This window comes from Cyprinus carpio, chromosome A22, assembly GCF_018340385.1.
Source record: "Cyprinus carpio isolate SPL01 chromosome A22, ASM1834038v1, whole genome shotgun sequence".
NCBI lineage: Eukaryota > Metazoa > Chordata > Actinopteri > Cypriniformes > Cyprinidae > Cyprinus > Cyprinus carpio.
In genome coordinates this window covers 9,433,191-9,446,032 of record NC_056593.1, presented here as the reverse complement: position 1 = coordinate 9,446,032, position 12,842 = coordinate 9,433,191, and the positions used below count along the sequence as shown (strand labels likewise).

The 12,842-nt window shown below is 34.3% G+C and overlaps 2 protein-coding genes across 3 annotated transcripts; both read right to left on the bottom strand.

Moving 5' to 3' along the window:
* Window positions 1–724: 724 nt before the first annotated feature.
* Window positions 725–7,535, bottom strand: LOC109047259 (ras-related protein Rab-3B-like). The gene is made up of 5 exons (XM_019064962.2): window positions 7,224–7,535; window positions 5,914–6,138; window positions 3,350–3,468; window positions 3,152–3,276; window positions 725–3,080 (listed from the first exon to the last, which is right to left on the bottom strand). The coding sequence occupies exons 2-5, from the start codon at window positions 6,136–6,138 to the stop codon at window positions 2,896–2,898; spliced, it is 654 nt and encodes a 217-aa protein (XP_018920507.1). The 5' UTR covers window positions 7,224–7,535; the 3' UTR covers window positions 725–2,895.
* A 397-nt stretch (window positions 7,536–7,932) lies between these two features.
* Window positions 7,933–12,422, bottom strand: LOC109047258 (ATP synthase mitochondrial F1 complex assembly factor 1). Of its 2 annotated transcripts, XM_042711805.1 has the most exons (11): window positions 12,200–12,422; window positions 11,774–12,074; window positions 11,236–11,444; window positions 11,047–11,155; window positions 10,688–10,735; window positions 10,534–10,596; window positions 10,360–10,410; window positions 10,107–10,154; window positions 9,107–9,202; window positions 8,919–9,020; window positions 7,933–8,811 (listed from the first exon to the last, which is right to left on the bottom strand). In XM_042711805.1, exons 3-11 carry the CDS (start codon window positions 11,442–11,444, stop codon window positions 8,629–8,631), a joined length of 909 nt encoding a protein of 302 aa, XP_042567739.1. In that variant the 5' UTR covers window positions 11,774–12,074; window positions 12,200–12,422; the 3' UTR covers window positions 7,933–8,628. The 2 variants fall into 2 exon arrangements, with proteins under 2 accessions (XP_042567739.1, XP_042567738.1); XM_042711804.1 differs by having other exon boundaries at window positions 11,774–12,422.
* Window positions 12,423–12,842: the final 420 nt, after the last annotated feature.

The window sequence follows — 12,842 nt, the reverse complement described above, 5'->3', positions numbered from 1 at the left end:
TTAGAAGCCTGGTGGATACCAGCATCTTCATCCTCAGCAGGGTAAGGCACTTTCACTCGGTGGATAGATTTTGACAGCTGTCAGGATGTGTTTCTGACCTGTAATATTTGCCCTGAGGTGGAAGAGCCCAGCTGATGTTCAGCACATGAATCTTTCACACAGGCACCACTGTAAAAGCCACATCAATGCTTATCAAAGCTTCCAAACACCCATTTAAATTCATGAAACACATGAGTAGACTTAGATTTGAGAGGCACTGAATCATATAAATAAAGATATTTAATATGAAATCAATGCAGACATATAAGTGATGAAATAACTGTAAATAAATTTGGTTTAATTATATTTAAATTTAATTATAATAAATACAATTTAAAAATAAATATTTAATATTAAGTTACACATTCATCAAACTGAAATAATAAATCTATATTTTTAAAAAGCTAATAAAAAGAAAAAAGCACATAAAATGAATTTAACAAAGTTAAAAGTGGAAATATAAAAAAAGGTGATTCAAAATTAATTAATTAATCAATACTATAATTGTATATAAATAATAAAATAACACAGCTAAAGATAGATTAGATAGACAGCCAGATATGCATTGTTTAATCTAAGACCATAAATTAAAATTCAGATTTTTTAAAATGAAGAATAAGGATACCGTAATTAAAGCTCTTTAAGTGAATTTTGGGTTTTGAAAGTTTTAATTTCATAAGGTATATATAGTATATATCTTTATTATACTGGCCATGAGCATACCATACATACAATGACAGACGTGGCATGTAAATATTAGCATTATTATATGTGATTTGTGCTTTTATTGTTACAAATTGCATCTAAAAGTAACATTCACAACTGTACAATCACTGTATGCCCCAGTGCAAATTGTCTACAAATCAAAATACACTGACAGCAAAGGTACAACTATATTCCAGCAGCATAAAAATAAATATCTACTCAGAAAAACAAAAAGTAGCCTATAACATCTGAATTAAAAATATCTCATTTGGAATAATTTTGACTATAGTTACAGAAAATACTCGTACGTCACTTGATAAAAGTCCAAAGTAGATTATACATACACGAACCCACAAGGATTTGCTACAAGTTTCTGAAATATAAAGACATCCTGGCACGAGTTCACAATATATCTTGCTGTTCTGCTCGAGGACTTGAGCGAAGAATAATATCTTTTGAACGTCACCTGACTATGAAATGTGCTGATCGTGTTCAGTCTATTATTACTCACAACTGTTACATGTGGTTTCTGACAATACTAAGTTTAACATGAATTTAATATCATATTTTTGTGTGAGACATGAATTTTATTTAGCATACCTAATCATGAATTCACTAAACATCACATTTTTTTCTCTCTTAACATAAAGAAAGCTTAAGCAAGTGCTCATTTTCTCAAAACACATACTGTGCCAGCAGTTAATAGATGGAGTCCAACATACAATGTGCATCTGCTTCTGATCCAATCAAATCAGAGCATTGAAACCACCCTGAAAACTGCATAATGGCCATTTTGCAAAAGTCTGAGTTTATTTTTGTGCCTTTTAACATAATATCCACCATTTTACCTTCACTAATGGGATAGTTCACCCATTCTGTCATCGTTTACTCATTCACATGTTGTTCAAAATCTGTATGATGCAAACAACTGCTGGTAGCCATTCACTTCTATAGTATTTTTCTCCATACTATAGAAGACGATGGCTACCGTCGACTGTTTGGTTAACAACATTCTCTACATTCTGTGTTTAACAGAAAAAAGAAACTCATAAAAATTTGGTACAACTTGAGGATCAGCAAATGATGACAGTTTTTATTTTTGGGTGAACTATCCCTTAAAAGTACTCATATACTACTACAGTACACTCAATATATAATTCATAAGATTAGCAAGATTGTGCCACAACAGATTGTGTTTTAAATCTAGTTTCAACAGTGAACACTTAAGTTCTGAGAGCCAAGTAATAGTTTTTGTGCTTTGCTCTAGTCCCTGCTTTAAGTTTCCTATGGACTGATTAAGTTAGAAGTGTACTATTATTACTGAACTACTTCATGTGTTTAACAGCTACAAACAAACAAGGGTGCGTTTCCCGCATCGTTAGCCAACTATGGTCACAAGTTCTGTCGCTATCAACAAAGTTCAATGATTCAATGTTTCCCGAAACCATAGTTCCAATGAATTTTCGCAAAAAATGCGTGGTTGGAACTACAGCTTTTGACATGTGGTTAGGAGCTTAGTTTCTTGTTAGCATGACATCTAAATGTATATGCATTGTATTATATGTATTTTAGCGCGTCTACAATAAGCAGCATTTTTGAAGAGTACACTTGTGTGTAAATGCGTACGGAACCCTGGAGTATGACGGAAAAGGGAACATGTGATGAATCGTACATCAAATAAAAGAAAAACAAGGGGAACGAAATAGTTAAGTAATCCTTAGATGCTACGTTCGTAGAATCTCAGAGAAATTACGTTGTGGAGAAGATGCTGACTGAAACAACCCAGTGTATAGGGAAGTAAAGTGTACGCCAATTACATACTACGTTAACGCGATTTAAAAAAATTAACAGCGTTCTCTTGAACTATAAACTATGGAATCGATTATTTATCAGACGTTTTTACTCCATTGCCTGTATGCGACACCATTAACGACAATTCTATATTGTTGGACCAACATGTTTAAATGATGAAGATGTGACCATGTTACTACAATTTCCAGAAACAGTCGTCACTAGTTAATTAATTTTTCTAACGATGCATCATACTATAAAACGCACCCCAGATTGGTTCCAATTGCCATATTACATAACATCAAACCAAACAACATCGGATCTGCTGCTGATAAGTTGGCATATGGGTCAAGATGGAAATCAGCAACAATTCTGAGGTAGCTGGGGTGGCTTATCGGTTAGCCGGGTGGTTTTGGCACCGGTGACCATGGATGGATCCGTATCGACTCTCTCAGACATCTTCACACAGATAATGTCAACTAAGCGCTCAAATACTTGTCTGACGTTGATGTTCTCCTTGGCGCTGGCATCATAGTACTCAAACCCTGCGAGAAAGTATCCAAAGAAATCAGATCAAATCCAATAAATCGGATGAAAGACTGGACACATAACTTACCTAACTGGTCGGCCAAGTGTTTCCCCTTCTCAAAAGACACCACCCTTTCCTCATCCATGTCACATTTATTCCCCACTAATATCACCTGAGCATTATCCCATGAATAGGTCTTAATCTGTGTTGCCCTGAAAGGAAAAGTGCATTTATATCATATAACTTCAATGGATAAAACTCTATGGATTCTGGATTAAAGCTCACCAGTCCTGCACTGCATTGAAGGACTCTTCATTTGTGATGTCGTACATGAGGATGAAGCCCATGGCTCCTCTATAGTAAGCTGTTGTAATAGTTCTATAGCGCTCCTGTCCCGCTGTGTCCTATAGACAACACAGAAAATTCACAAATTCATTATACATTTATGCCAAAAATAGTAGTTGTCAGAGGCCTGGCATATTGTTTAACAAACAGGATACATGAGATATACATGTGTGTGTAAAACTAAATTAGTGCTGACAAGTTTATTAATCCCATCCAAAACAAAAATTTGTGTTATAATGTGGTTGTACTATATATATATACATACATACATACAGTGGGTACGGAAAGTATTCAGACCCCCTTAAAATTTTCACTCTTTGTTATATTGCAGCCATTTGCTAAAATCATTTTAGTTGGTCTTATATTTCAGTTTTTCTTTTTTAATAAATGTGCAAAAATGTCAACAATTCTGTGTTTTTCTGTCAATATGGGGTGCTGTGTGTACATTAATGAGGAAAAAAAATGAACTTAAATGATTTTAGCAAATGGAAAAATTTAAGGGGGTCTGAATACTTTCCGTATCCACTGTGTCTATATATATATTCAACGATTTATATTATATGTGTCTATATATATATGTTTTTTTTACATATTTTTTATATCTACAAATATGTATTATATGTTTTTTTTTATTTATTGTATTTTTTTAATGTTTAATTTTATTTTTTGCTAATTTTTTAACTGTATACACTTTTTATTAATTTTTAAATAATGTTGAAATAATTTTTAAATGATCAAAAATGTAAAAAATAACTAATATAATTATCAGAGAAAGCAATCTAATTATTTTTTTAAATTAAATTATACATTATATCTATGTTAAAGGGATAGTTCACCCCAAAATGAAAATTTGATGTTTATCTGCTTACCCCCAGGGCATCCAAGATATAGGTGGCTTTGTTTCTTCAGTTCACAGACGAAGATTTTTAACACAAACCGTTGCAGTCTATCAGTCTTATAATGGTAGTGGATGGGAAACACGGCTAAAACATACAATAAAACAAAACAAAAAAACAAAATTCAACCCTGCGGCTCGTGACGATACATTGATGTGTAAAGACACAAAACAATCGGTCTGTGCAAGAAACTGAACAGTATTTATATTGTTGTTGTTTTTTTACCTTTGATTCACGCAATGTCCGAACTGTTAGAACTCTCCTGAGCGCGTTCTCAGCGGCAGATGCGCAAGGTGTCTGCTTCTTCTTCTTGCTTTATGGCAGATCGCAGACTTATAAGTGCATTACCGCCACCTATCTCTCAGATTGACCATTGACACTCCTAATTGAGATAGATAGAATGTCAATAGTCCATTTGAGAGATAGGTGGTGGTAATGCACTTATAAGTCTGCAATCTGCCATAAAGCAGAAGAAGAAGAAGATGATGCCTCAGGCGCCTGCTGCTGTGAATGTGCATTCACAAGAGTTCTAACAGTTCGGACATTACGTGAATCAGAGGTAAAAAAAAAAAAAAACGCTATAAATACTGTTCAATTTCTTGCACAGACTGATCGTTTTGTGTCTTTACACATCAATGTATCGTCACGAGCCGCAGGGTTTAATTTGGATTTGTTTGTGTATGTTTTTTTTTTTGTTTTATTGTATGTTTTAGCAGTAATTCCCATCCACTTCCATTATAAGACTGATAGACTGCAACGGTTTGAGTTAAAAATCTTGGTTTGTGTTCTATTGAAGAAACAAAGCTACCTACATATTGGATGTCCTGGGGGTAAGCAGATAAACATCAAATTTTCATTTTTGGGAGAACTATCCCTTTAATCTCATGACTTTTCCATTTCTGGAAAGTCAAAGATGCAATACAAGCTTTGGTGGCATTGTTATTTATAACAGTGTGATATCATGACCTTCATTGCTCCATGAATGCAACAGATACCAAACACGAGGAGGACAAACTAAATGAATGGTTTAGTGAAACGTCGTAATTTCTCTATTTTAGGCCGTCTTTATTTAAAGCCCATTTTGTTTTGCTCCACTTGGCGCCAATTTCCCTGCAGCTGTTTTGAATGAGAGCCTATTTTTAACACCTCATGATCAATACACCCAGATTATGAATTATCACAAATTGTGGTTGTGTCTTACTTGTCACCTTGGCACTCTCGTGTGCTTTCGAACTCTCTTCCCACCCCTTTTTACCCTCAGGAGCTGCTTTAATTGGCTATGAGAATCTCTCTCTGCCAGGGAGCAGTATGGAGTGCTGCTTCCATGACAACCAGCATCGATGATGCATGTGGGGGGGATAAAGGAAGGCGCTTGCTTTCTTTTCCTTCAAAAAAAGATGGCTCTCATTCACAGCCTGGTGGAAGGTGATTGTGGAAGGTAGAGGATGCGCACGTCACATAATACAGCCGGATGCGTTTCAAGTTTAATGATGCCAGCCAATCACATTTGAACAACAAACAATCTGGGGCTAAAAATAACCAAATTTTCATTCACATATTACAATATTAGGTATTCAGTTACACCAATAAGCCTGCTCCAGCACTCACCCATATTTGGAGCTTCACTCTCTTGTCGTTCCTGTAAACCGTCTTCACCTTAAAGTCGATGCCGACTGTGCTGACGAAAGAGTTGCTAAAGGAGTCATCTGCATATCTGAATAAAAAGCTGGTCTTTCCTACACTACTGTTGCCAATAATCAGGAGTTTGAACATGTAGTCAAAGTTCTGATCAGATCCATCTCTCTGCCCGAAGCGTTGGTCGGCTTTTGCCATCTGTGAATAAGGCAAGAGAATAAATACAGGAGACTGGTATCAACCCTGTTACAGGTATTGAGCAGTAGGTTGTATTTCAAAAAATAATATTAATATATTTATCCACCTTATTTTTCCTGTAAGAGCGGGCGCAGCTATTTGTTAATTTTATGGGTCTGGCTTCTGGTCTCATCCACGTCCAGCTATTTTTAGCTGTACAAAATGCTCATTTTGCTGCTTGATATTGCAAATTGGCATATTTTACCATATTATTTTAATGTATTATCTTAAATATAAACACTGGTTTGTCATGCAAACAGTTTTACAGTTTACTGCACGGTGTTATTCTTCTTGTTATTGCACTACAACGTCTAATGAACTGGAAGATCTATCTATCTATCTATCTATCTATCTATCTATCTATCTATATGTGTGTGTGTGTGCTAGTTGACTGTCAGCCCTGTTACTATTGAGCAGTAGCTTTTCATCTGAAAACACATATATAATGCATATAGTTTTATATAATACATAGATAGTTTTCTTACAATATATATACAGTAGATATACAGTGGAGATCAGAAGCAATATGAACCATTTGGTCTATACAGTAAATACACACACACACACACACACACACACACACACACACACATATATGTCCACCCTGTTACCTGTTAACATGCAATAAATAAATAAAATCAATAAATTATAGATTACAAGCATAAAAAATATATAAATAAAAATTAATAAAAAAACAGGACCACCAGCTGTGGTCTATGTAGGCTATCATCAAAACAAGTCTTGAATGATGCATATGCCAATGCATAATTTCATGCCTTCATTTCTTATTACATTGGTTTGTTTGGTAAAAACACGTTAAATCAACATAACAGGTTCAGCTACGCGATACATTTGGCATCTGCATCCATTCACAAGGATAAATATCATTGCATAATCAGAGGATGTTATTCTGACCATGTAAACACACGAGCTCGTTCATAACTGTCATTGAGACATTAACGACATCCTGACGGACGACATTCACCGACAAACACCCATAAACGACAAGCAGCAGTCAATTAATGGCATATGATGGAGAAGCTCACCTCGGATTTAAGCGCAGCTCTCGTCTGGTGCTCGTGCAGGAGGGCGTTTATGGACGCTGCAGCACCTGACGACGCGTGCTCACCGACTCGGCTGTGAACGCGTCCAAAACGCCTGCTTTTACATGCGTATTATCGCGTAAATTAGCGAATGACAGTGGTTTTATGGAGATTTATTGTCGGGTTTATTTAAAAGCGCGCTGTCTACAGTAGGGTGGGGCAACGGCAAGAATAAACCTACGTTTAACTCTATCGGTCTAATCCAGCGCTGAATGTAAACGATTAAAATCAGATTAGAAACTGCGACCCCAAAAAAGTAATTAAGCACTTATGCCACACTGAGAAATGAAATATCATCGCCTTAGAGATGATAGAAAATATAATACCCGGCATAGATGGATAGGCTAGATAGATTTATTTATTTATTTATTTATTTTTTTTACAAAAAGTTTTAAATTATGAAATATTATTTAATATTATCTAGCCTACTAATAAAACAACAATAATTTATCCGCTCAGAAAAAATCTACGATATAGAAAAAAGGGCGCGTTTACCATTTTTAACTAAATAAACTTTATGCATTTTGGACATAGATTTACACGACAACGGCATTTTGGAGGTCTGAAGATGCAAATTTTGAAAACTTATTTCAAAAAGTTTTTTTTTTTTTAATTAGGCTATGTCAAGTGGGTTTTAAGAAATTCTCAAGCATCATTTGCATGTCACTTTTATATTTTGTACACAATACAGAACTAGGTACATAAATGCTGTGTAAAACTAGGTACAAAAAAAATGTGAGGCTTTATTATGAATAGCATCCCAAAGGACATACAAGAACATTATGCTGCTTGGGTCCTCAGGGTATTTCAGAGCGTCTATTTATGGATCTCACTCACCAGGCTACAGGTGTGTTTATCTCAGTAAAGAATGAGGAAAGACGCCTGTATTTTCTGGTAAACAGGCTTGAACAACTTAATTGTTATCCAAGTTCAATAATTTGAAGTAATAGTATACATAAGAAAGAATTAAGTGCACCATTTATGCATGAAGTGGATGACTTATTTTTGTGGGAAACATATGTGTGTCATTTTTTATCCTAATAAAAAGCTTCCTTTTTGCATTTTAAAGCAAATAATTATCATACAATAACACTAGTATAGTATTTCATGCCGAATGCTAATGAGGACATTTACTGGGAGTCAAATGAGAACTGAATCTGCATACTTAGTAGCAGATAATCAATAAATGACACATATGTATTTATTATACATATATCTATTGAAAGGCAACACATTATCTTCTCATCTGGCTGCAGAGACTCTCACAGGCCTCCATACAAAGTTACAGAGCGCTGCTTTCCCAAGGTGACCGTCCACATTAAGCAACACCATATTTATAGCCTTTGGATTATTTTGTAGTGACTGCTGGTCCAATATCACTTTGTTCGAGTTCTGCTATCACAGACATGTGTTTAAACTCTGCCGGTTGGTGGTTGAAGGTCTCGACCAATCGGAAAGTCTCAAGCCGCTGCGATCCATAAAACAGCTGCACCTGATTGGCCAAGCACTGTGCCTGGTGGACAGTCTGAAAGAAGTTTAAAAAAAAATTATTAATGACTACACAGTTAAAAACTTTTTTTTTTTTTTTTTTTTTGTTTTTTTTTTTTTACTTAGTTTATTTTTTTAAATTATTGCTATCTTTCTATCCATCTCAGCGGTCATCAGCACAATGCCTTTGTCCTTCTGCAGGTCTGTATAGTGGTATAAAATAAGCTGGCTGGGTGCGTTTTCTCCCATTGTCTGAAATACAAATCAATTTCAGTAACCACGCCAACAGAAAGTGTGGAATTTATATTAAATAGGCCTATATATAAAAAAAACAATACCTGAACATTGATTAAAGATGTGAAGTGCAGTTCATGACCAGCCCACTGGCCGACAAAAAACTCATAGCCCTCCTTCTGGGGCAGAGCGTACAGAAACTGTGCAAAGATTACATCATCATATATTATATATCTATTATCATACATTATATTATATGATTTGTTCAGGGATTGGACTACATTGGCTGTGATGGATTTTTTTTTAATCACTAAAAAAAAACGACTCAATGTGATTTGTTCAGGAATCAAACTACACTGGTTGCCCTATGTGTTCAATTCACTAAAAAATAAGAATCTGTCCCATTAAAATGATTCATTATGGAATCAGACTATGCTGGTTGCACTGCATGTTTGATTCACTAAAAATAACTCACTGGTTACAGTGATTCATTCAGGAATTGGACTATGCTGGTTGTGCTGTATATTTAATTCATTATAGTGATTCATTCGGGAATCGGACCCCACTAATATTATTGTATTCGACTGACTAAAAAGAATCAAGTGTTTGATTCACTAAAAAAAAATTGTATTAAAAGAGTAACTGTATAAAGTGTCGCTGGTTTCAATTGAAGGTTTTTTGTTTTTCATAGTTTTTTTGTTTAAGTAATTAGAGTGTTATAATAGTATTCATTTAGAAATTGAACTACTAAGTTGAGCTTTTTATTTGATTCACTAATAGTAGTATTCTTTTATGAGTTGTTCTGGAATAGTTGAGCTGTATGTTTGATGCTATAGAGTCATTAGAAGTATTACGGAGCCACTAAATAATCAGTGCATTAAATAATTAAGAAGAACAAGCACATAAACACTAATGTCACATTCATTTTTCAGTATTTTCCCAACCTTACTGTTAAGATTTTCAAAAGACTAACTCCTCATCATGATTAGACTCATGAAAGATGCTCTTCAGAGGATCTGCTACCGCCAAGTGGACATTTAGCATTTTGCAGGGTTATCTGATGGTATGAAGCTTGACAACTGAAAATACACAAACTGTACTTACCATTGGGCAAGATTTGGCACGACCAAAAATAATGTCAAATGTTGAGGCCTATGACACAGAATTACAAGATCATTTATCTCTGGGCAAACCATAGATCTGATGATCTATATCTGAACCACTCATCACAATAAATTGAACTGCTTTAAAATAAAAAGCAGTAAATATTAACTTAAAGAATATATTGGATTTATTACAGGGTTGTTAAGAATGTATCACTTTGTTATTACAGACTGATATATAAAAGAGAACTCACTGGTATGACGGCACTGATTGTGTCTTTCTTTGAGAAGTACTGCATCCACAGCTGCACACAGAAAAGTAGGCATTTGGTGTGCTAGTCTATTTAATATTTTTAATTCTTCAGTACAGTCTATCTGCATGTTAAGACTGTACAAATGTGTGGTTTTATTAACATTCTTCCTCTTACCTCTGCAATTTCAGATCCAGATTTCTCCTGAACCATATCAAGGTTGAGAATAGACCCTAATGTCTAGAAAATGAGGGGGAAAAAAAAGCAAAAGATGCAAATGACAAACTATAAATCTCTGATTTACCATACGAATGAGGTAACTATAGCTTACTTTATCTTTGGTGAAACCCCCAGCTTCTGCTTTACCACGTTTGTCCAGCTACAAATAAAACAACATTAACAAAATATATGTCTTCTTACATAATATTATAATATATGTTTTCACTAATATTTTTTGTTTTTCCCTCTGCTTATGATTTAACATTTATTAAACAATACTGTATGGTTTTATAATGTATAAGTTATATAGTAAATTAATAAAAAATTAAATATAAATTTTAAATACCATTTAAATAAAACATATAATAAAATATAAAAATTTAACATGTTAAATGTATGTCATTTACAAGCAGGCACCAAACTCTAGCAGACCAGGAAGGTAAATTTAGAAATGTGAGATGTGCTCATCACCTCTTTCTCCATGTACTTCACGAATTCTGCTTGTCTGGACTGTCCGAGCGGCTCTGTCTTCACCTCACTGCGCTTCTCCAGCCGCGCTTTATATTCTTGAGGTTTTGAACTGATGTTACAGTATTACACACGCGATTAATATTGATATACAGCAACTAAGTTACATATTAGCATTTGACAGCTGCTCACCTCCGCAGTTTTCTGATCTTCTCTTCATATTTACCATAATACGGGTTTTCCTCCAGCTCCGGTTCTTTCTTCATCGAAAACGCCCTGATCTGAGATTGCACGAGTCCTGGAATCAGCGGCCGGATACCTGTGGCCCTGACCGCCAACATCCCGCGGTACAAACATGACATTTGTACCAAGGCCGCCGCCATCTTTTCCCCGTCCCACATCTATGAGTGTCCGGACGGAACCAAGTTTAATATAGGCACAAAACATATTGGTTCCTACACTAAAAATGTAGGCTATGAATGGAATGGATTATTTTATGATGCCATTGCCTTAAGATTATATAGAAAATATAAAACCTGGCATAAATAATTAGATATCTCTCTCTCTATATATAAAAGAGTATTTACACTAAATATACATAAAAAAAATAAAATAAATGAACACAGGTTTATTTTGCCTATATATTGTAGAGTATTTGAAATAAATATACATAAAAAAAATAAAATAAATGAACAACATATTGTTGTATCTAAAGGGTGAATTTTGGTACCTTATAAATGTACAGGATCTTATTTGCTTATCGATCCAGAATGATTGCTTTCCAGCAAACGTCCACATCCTCTTCATATCAGTCTTTGAGTGGATACTGGTCAATTCACTTTCAAGCCTAAATTTTGGAGTAATTACATTAATATTTAAAAGGTGTTCCTCTGACAGCAGAGATGTGTAACGTACAGCATGCAAGCATGTTGTGCTCTGCTCCAGCTAACTCTACCAGGCCCCAAAATATAGCAGTTTCTCCGGTAGTGAGTCCAGCCATTAGGACCACCAATACTAACAGACTTCTGAGACTTTAAAAAGAGAGGAAAGAGTTACAAAATGAAAGCTCATTACATTATAAACAAACATTTGAGAAAGTATAAAGGAAGCTTAGATGTTCTCTTTTTGGTCTATACATACACAACAGCTAATTCACCTTGTGTTCTTGCACTCCTGAATCAATTACAAAAGAGGCCGAGTCGTGCTGGGGAGTTTCTACTGATTCAGCAGAATATCCAGGCCAGGTCCAGATGGGACTGGGATCAGTCCATGAAACTAATGGATGACAGCGTGACTACACACACAGCAGGTGTAGAATAATGGAAAAATAACTAACTAAATAAATGAATAAATAAACAAATTAATAATAATAATTCTGAATAAATAGGCCCATCACTGAAACCAATAAATATGAATAAATAAATGAATAATAACTAATAAATAAATAAATATTAAAAATAAATAACAAACACAAAAGTAATTAAACTAAATAAATAACACAAATAAATCAATAAAATTATTAATTAATAGTAGTAAAAATAATACAACTAAATAAAGGTAATACCACCAAATAAATAAAAAATACAACCAATAAACAAATAAACAAAATTAATGCTAAATAAAAAACATACTAAATAAATATTTCTAATACTAATGTGTATCTTTTACTAATAAACAAATAATATGACTAAATAAATAAATATAATACCACTATTATTAAAGAAACAGTACTACAATCAACCAACAAACAACTACTACTACTAAATAAATATTAATAAGTTAATAATATTGCAATCAAT